Source organism: Pygoscelis adeliae, unplaced genomic scaffold (assembly GCF_000699105.1).
Source record: "Pygoscelis adeliae isolate BGI_AS28 unplaced genomic scaffold, ASM69910v1 Scaffold57, whole genome shotgun sequence".
Classification (NCBI taxonomy): Eukaryota; Metazoa; Chordata; class Aves; order Sphenisciformes; family Spheniscidae; genus Pygoscelis; species Pygoscelis adeliae.
In genome coordinates, this window is record NW_008825615.1 from 14860700 (window position 1) to 14868632 (window position 7933).

The 7933-nt window shown below is 37.3% G+C and overlaps 1 protein-coding gene across 1 annotated transcript in view; it reads right to left on the bottom strand.

Moving 5' to 3' along the window:
- FAM83B (family with sequence similarity 83, member B) overlaps window positions 1-7933 on the bottom strand; it is a 49089-nt gene that overhangs the window by 6361 nt on the left and 34795 nt on the right. Inside the window, exon 2 of the mRNA XM_009333179.1 lies at window positions 6540-6704. Within this exon, the coding sequence (XP_009331454.1) occupies window positions 6540-6704 (165 nt within the window). The remainder of the gene's footprint in view (window positions 1-6539; window positions 6705-7933) is intronic.

The following is a 7933-nucleotide window of genomic DNA, read 5'->3' on the forward strand; positions in this document are numbered from 1 at the left end:
CTCTTAAACACTGACAGGCTTGGGGCATCGACCACCTCTCTAGGAAGCCTGTTCCAGTGTTTGACCACCCTCTCGGTAAAGAAACGCTTCCTCACGTCCAGTCTAAACCTCCCCTGACACAGCTTTGAACTGTTCCCACACGTCCTGTCACTGGATACCAGGGAGAAGAGCTCAGCACGTCTCTCTCTGCTTCCCCTCCTCAGGAAGCTGTTGAGATGTTTAAACTTACAAAAGTATTTAAGATTCCAGTCTATAAAGTATGACTGAGTTTGCAATACAGTTGCATAAATCTTTATTGTCTGTGGGAGCACTTACACATTTACCTAAAACATATGAAGTTCTAATAGATAGACGTTGTAGGAGTTTTAATGATAGTGTCTACTACAATCCAATGAATTTATCTTTCCAAGCAGAAAATTCAAAAAATTAGGAGAAAATCTCCATGAAATGAAAGCACATTTCCAAATAACACATGCTTTCTAAATCAGTATATATGTCACTGTTGGTATCTTAAAACTTTTATCAAAAGAAAAATCAAATGAAAGAAGCGGGAGTTACACTTAAAAGCTGCTGAGTTGGCAAATTATGGTTTAAATCAAGCTATCCAAGTTCTTTAAATTTTATTTATTTATTAGGTGAGTTTTTACTTAGCATTTTTGTCAAGCTGTGTTTGAACAAAAATGCAATCAGTTAAAATGTACAAAGACAGCACTTAAAAATTACTTTTGTTTGTGACCTAAATGTCTTGCAAATGTGCTAAAAACATAAAACATAAAGTTTATATCTTAATTAGATAAATAAAAGAAGTATTATCTAGAAATGCTGTAAAATTTTAGAAGGTAAAAATTTTAAAAGTGAAAATACAGGTGGATGCTTAGGTCTATTTTCAGAAACAGCTAAAAAAGAAACAATAACAACCCAATTTGCATTATTGAATGAGAGGTTAACATAATTTTGCACCTCTACCTGCTAATCACTTTTGACAATCTAGCATTGTGTCTTTCAAGTTTTCTGCACTCTGATCGAAGTTTTCTTATCAATGAAAGTCAATTTTCCCGCTTTTCCAGTGTGGTTTTTGTTGAACTTTGAACAAGCCAATCCCACTGAAGAAAATTATTTTCTCCAGCAGCTACTCAAGCTTTAAGTAAAAGTAATTAAATAAAAAGCTTTTATTTGAAAGTTAAATAGTGTGGAAAAAGTAATTCCTGAAAAAGAAAAAAAAAAAACCTGGAATTTACCCATTCTAAAGATTATCACAACAGTAAACCCTTATTTACTATAAAGTAAAATTTTGTGAATTAGTCATGAAAGTTGCATTTACTTCAATGACTGTTTTACCCAATTCTATACAGCATGTAATTATATTTGTATGTCAGATTTATATGTAACTATATTAAATTATATTTATGTCATTATAATTCGAAAAAGGTAACTTGAGAGGTAGCTTATACATTTTCCAATAACCATAACAAGTAATGCTGGCCTGAAGACATGCCAGTTGAACATATCAAATCTTATTGAGATAAGGCCTGATCGGTATTGGACAGGATATCACTTGGGAATCTGGAATGCTGGAGGCACAAGCAAGGCTAATGGCTTGCAAGTTACCATACTCTATAAAAAAAAGCTTTGCCTCAGGTACTCATAAGTTGAAATATAACTTCAAGTACGCATATCTAAAAAAGAAATCAAATTTACATTAAATTGTTGTTTTTTAAAAAAATCATAGTCACTGCTTCCTCTGTTCTTCTTTTTCTTTTCCTTCCCTTCAGGATTTTTCCCCCTGCAGCTTTTTTTTCTTTTCCTTCCCTTCAGGATTTTTCCTCCTGCAGCTTTTCTATCCTGCTTCCTTAACCCTGCCAACTATTTCCCTGTCTCAGTAGGTCATCCACTCAAAGACGGGAACATAGCAGCATTACAAAGGCATGTGCCAGAGATCATGCTCACCTTTCTCACATAACACGTCCTTTTCCTCCACAGTTCATCTAGCATTCTTCACCTACTTCAAACTCTCGAATTAGGTGCCAGGGATGCATACTTTGAATAATTGTCCAAAATACAGACAATATTTGAGGATATATAATAACAATGTGTTCCACTTAGGATTAGAAGCAGTAAATATATACATACTGAATTGCAAGCCCCATTTGGTATGAAATGCTGGGCTTCACCTTCCTACTTGGTTTCATCCTCAGGCTACAGGACACCCTGCTAACAGTGCTAACGGCAGTGTGTCACTGATCGCTGCAAAAGTGTTATGCATCACTGTAGGTAAAGCAATAATTCCTTTATGAATCCTGAGAGGAAAATCACGGGCAAACCGTAAACCACACATCATGAAGGATCCCAGCTAGCCTGACGGGATACACAAAAGTATGTAAGATTGGCCATAGCGAGTCAAACGGAAAATCTGTGCGGTCCTATAACCTGTTTTTGTCAGTGACTGCTAGTGGATGCATACAGAAGAAAAATTTAATCAAGGATGTGATGTTTCAGGAGGTTTTTGAAGCCAGACACAGGATCTTCCAAGAGCAGGGTGTAGGACACTCAGGGACATTGAAAACATCCAGTGGCTGCAGTTTAAGGATGGCCATCAGGGCTATCCTGTTAAATGACACCCAGGTGATGAACAGGAAACAAGCTCTAATCTCTTTTTATGTACAACTGCACCACTATCTTCCCAGAGAGAGCCACATAAGCATGATTTAAAATTTTGAAGTATAATTCAACATTTATTTTCATCAGTAAAAACCCTCCAATGTGATAGATAAGTACAGTGAATATACTGGTCTCAAACATTTCATTTCAGCACTTTTTGTTTGTAGAGTTGGTTTTTATCAGTGTACAATTTACTCACCCTGTACTTGCTGTCAAGAAAATGCACAAAGAAGAAAATGGATGCCTACCTAACACTTAGCCTAACAGTTTTAAAGGAAAAAAAGTCACATTTCTCATATTGTTCATCATTACCAATATTATTTATTAACCTGGGCCTCTCTTCTTACTAAGAGATAATAACTGGTGTACAAATGCTAAGTAGTTTTCAAGCTCGCTTCTATTCTGACCTCAAATCTGATTCAATGACTACTGAAGACAAAATCTCAATGACTTCACTGGAGTCTGGAGTCCCTTAGCACAAAAGTTTGCTCACATATACAACATCGTGCTGTGCACGTCTATTTAATAACCAAATTTGACTTAGACTTAGAAGTACTGGAAAACTTTTGATGATTTTGATAACACTGGTGAGAAATAACAGGCAGCAATCAGGTCTCACGAGCAGTTCCTACTATGCATTTAAGCACACATATCTGGGAGTAGACTTCACAAAAGGAAAGTAAAATCAATTCAGTAGTGGTACTGTTTTCTCACTCCTGCAATTCATTAAAAATACTGAAAGGAGTATCAGGCGATAAATAGTTCCTGCCAGATTGCTTTCAATATCCTCCTGTAGCAAGATGATTCTTCCTTATTGCCAGAGAAGTAAAAATAGGTTTCTGCAGAGCATGGAGCCTCTGCCACATGCCTCACCTCAGACCAAACAAAACACGAAGATCAAGCATCAGCTGAGGAGCTTGATTGACTTCTTAGGCATTAAACAACATTGCCTACACTGGTTCATTGTTTCTAATCCAAAATTAAGCTACTGCATTGAGCATTATGGTGGTTCTGGGGATTGTTGTCTCGGTGCTGCATTTTGCAGTGCAAATCTATGTCATAGTTTGCTGGAACACCTGTCAGTAGCAGGAAAAAAAGCATCTCTCGAAAAATTCAGCTATTAGTTTTTGAAAAATCACCTGAAAAAAGTCAGAATCTGTAACGACTCTTCATCTTTCTATGCAAAAGAATCGCTGACCGAACAACAAGTCAGACTGCAGAAAAAGTTAATCAAAAGAAGCTTAGCGAGAGATGAGAAAAAAATAGAAACACATTAATTAATGGGGAAAAATGTAGGACAGTCAGGAAACAGATAAATGAAAGTGGGGAAAGAGAAATGGGAAGTATAAAAAAATGAATTATTTGAGTTGAGTTCCACTAGTGATGTTAAGGTGAACATTAAGTAAAAACCAACGCACAAGAAGAAATGCTGTAGAAAAGACTGAAAAAGCTCCTAGTAAACTCCTGATTTCATATTCTCCTATACAGAATCCAAATAATAATCACAGAATATATAGTCATTCTATTTTTTTCAGTTATATCTTTCAATAGAGGGAAACATGTCCTGACATGCAGACTACAGATGAGAAAAACTGTCTGCACAGACATTTAATGTAGATTTATGAATAAAATCCTCTTCTTTTTCGATACAGACTACTGAATTGTAACTCTGAATTTAAAAGTACAGTCTCGCTCACCACTGCATCTCATTTTTTACTGATACAAAGGAAGAGAGAAAGAGCCAGAGAAGGCTTTGCATCAGAAAAGCTTTACAGAAACTCCTCGTCATAAGCGCATGGCATGAGGAGTGTCTGCTACACTCCTGCAAGACTGAACCAAATCATGCCAGAGAGTAACAAGACCGGTGCTGCTGGTGCTACATCCTGAGGAAAAGAAACAGATCCATACATCTCTGTCCTCTTCCTGCTTTCACTGAACAGAAGGGGAGGACCAAAAGCCAAGAGCACAAAAAGTTAAAGATGGTTTGTTTTTTGTGAGCCTTGAGGCGATGGGAAAAAGAGAAGGGGAGAAAACTTCTCCAAAGTACTGACTGTTCTTTCATAGTCAACATCAGTTTCTCTTCACCCTCAAGAAAGGCACAGGAGAATTACTGTGGGAGTAGTAAGCTTCTATTCCCAGAGCAACAGTCACTGGGAGTAGCACTTGGATGAGAAGACCATTAATTTGAACAGCTTTATTACAAGTTAAACTGGAAACCCAGCACACAACTCTCTTTGGCATATATTTTTCATTTTCTGATAAACCTTGAAGTATTCTAAGTACACCTTGCAGAGTAAAGAAGTATTTTATTTCTCCCATCGTTACGAAACAGGAACATATAATACATAATGTCACTGAAGAGGCCAAGTCCAAACCTCTCCAATCCACCCTAATCCCTACAAAATCCACTCTAACGTATGTGCATTAATTCTTTCAACCACAGTATAAATGCCTGTAGGTCTATAAAACCATATTAAAAAGACAACCTCGAACTCACCCAAAAGAAGTTAAGCTTTTGAAACAGCTGCAGATACACATTGCACAGAATTAATTTGAAGATACATACTATGGCATTTTTTGAGATACTGCTTGAAATGCATGCTCCTAATTTCTTTTATTTTTAGAGGATAAAACTCATGCATAAAGAGACATACACCATTTTTGGCAACCTCTATGGCATAGTCAACTCAAGTAATCAGCAAATGGTGGTATCTTAAGTTCCAGAGTATGGAAATATTGCCAAATACTGACTTCATGAAGGCAATCATGACCAGTGTTTACAGACACACAACATATTTTTAATGTTTTCTTTCCAAAAGTTCCCATACCTCTGTGTATTAGGCCACCAGAGGGCAATCCCACACACTTACACACAAGAAACAAGCATGGAAAGTGGTGTGGGAATACATTTAAGGACCTAAGTCAACACTCCAGAGCATAAACTGGTATAAAATACAGGTTTGCTCCGAAATTCTAACAAAAAGCCTTCTTTATCCTCACAAATACATCACACCTCTAGCTGATTTTTGGACTGGGTTCTTAAAATGCACGCTGCTAAGAAGAGCTTTCATAATATTTTTGCCAGGAGCAAACACAGCCTAACTAGTTACAGAAACAAGGACTTGCAAATGGAAGTATACGGAAGTTCAGCCAAGGCAGTGCTCAGAGCTTTGCAAAGAAGCTTCTTCAGTGCTATCTACAGTACAGTAAATCTAGAAGTATTTATGAAGCATTTACATCAGGTCAATGCAGCTCATGGTTTGTATTCTAATCCCTGTTAAATATTAGGGTGGCACAGGACATCTTGTGAAAAATGTAAACATTAGTCTTCTTGTTATCTTTCTTAGAGGATAAAATTACGTATTTCATGAATAAAAGTAATACTCTCTAGGACATGATGCAGACAGACATGATAATATAGATTTCAGGAAATCAGTAATAAAAGAATCTTGGGCCTTTTAAAGTATTTTCGTAGATAATAACTTTAACGATCATAAAATGAAGTATGCAATTTATTAATTTACATAAGCTTTATGACTCTATTTGCAGGCTACTTTAAGAGAAAGCAAAAAGAAGCTAAGTTTTTCAAACATGTAGTATTACTAAATATGTAACAATGGAAAATTATTTTACTAGTAAGATATGAAAAATTATGTCAATCTATCAAATACTCTTGTTTTGACACATGAAAAAGATAACAATCTTTCTAAAGAGAAAAACATTTGTAGAGAAGGTTCTGCTGAGAGCTTACCTATTTATACCTCTTAGTTAATTTGAAAAAGCAGTATTTGATAATCGCTTTTTGAATAATAGTCCCTTTTCAATAGGTTGTGGAGGAACGAGTAGTGAATGTTCATGCACAAGAATACAGGAAGCCTTACCCTGAGCCTCTGAACTTGACAGCCTTGCTTCTCCGTCATTTTCAGAAAGTGACTGAAGTTTGATTCATCAAGCAGGAGATACACTGCAATCCCTCTAGCAGATGCCTCCACAATTTCTCTAAAGATATCCACATCTGTAAACATGTCCATAACAACGGCAATGACCTGAATAAAACAGAAAAGACACAAATTATTGTATTGTATAAACATATGTATAAAACTCTTCACTGAAGCTTACACTGGGCAGCTCACACACTAGTATTTTTTACACATCAGAAAGTTCTAATATTTTCCATGTGGTACCACTTAACCTGGAAGGCTTTTCAAGACCACTGGATCTTCTTTTTGAGAAGTCAGGTGATTGCTTGTGTGATATTTGTCACAAGTACCAAAGTCTGGAAAAAGTTGTGTTGGGCTGTGTGTAGCGATTGGTTATATGAGGAGAAGGAAATCCAGTGGAAGAGAAGGAAGGGGAAACAGCAATATGAAAACAGTGGAAAAAATTAAACCATCAAAATATAACTGCATAGTGCAGTGTGCATAAAAAAATTTTCAGTAACATTTTTGTACAAGGGGCGTGTTCATCTTTCATCATCTTCTCTAAAGCTAATGGCTCAAGAGCTTGAAGGAGTCAATAAGCAGACATTGAACAGCTGGAGGAGTTGAGTACTTCAGGATCCATACTGATTCAGCACTCTTACTGGGATAAAAATTCCTCACCTGGTGAGAGCTTGGTTCAAGAATATTAAAGTGCTGAACACCAGCTACTGATGCCCTTCAACCTATGGGGATAAAGCAAGTATTTCTGATTGGGAAAAGCAATGTCCTGCTAATGGTATTTTGGAGATGATATACTATTGACACATCATTAGCAGTTTGGGAAGAACTAGTATTGAAGCGTTAGAGGAAATAACAGAGGGAGAACAGGTATCTGTGTAGCTTTTAAAGATAATATTCTTATCCACTAGAGTCTTTATGAAAAGTTCCAATGAGATGTCTCAGGGGCTCATTGAGAGGGCTTTAAATTAGGTTCGAAGGGGGAAGGGGATGAAACCAGGCTCACTAGAGATGAGCCTAGGGGTGGCATGCCGATGCTGTGGGCGAAATTGATAGCCCAGCTCAAATGCATCTACACCGATGCACGCAGCATGGGTGGCAAACAGGAGGAGCTGGAAGCCATTGTGCAGTGGGATAGCTATGACTTAGTCGCCATCACAGAAACATGGTGGGGTGACTCTCACAACTGGAGTGCTGCAATGGATGGCTATAAACTCTTCAGAAGGGACAGGAGAGGAAGGAGAGGCGGTGGGGTGGCTCTGCATGTTAGGGAGCGTTTCAATTGTCTAGAGCTCAACCATTGTGATGATGATATGGTCGAGTGTTTATGGGTAAGG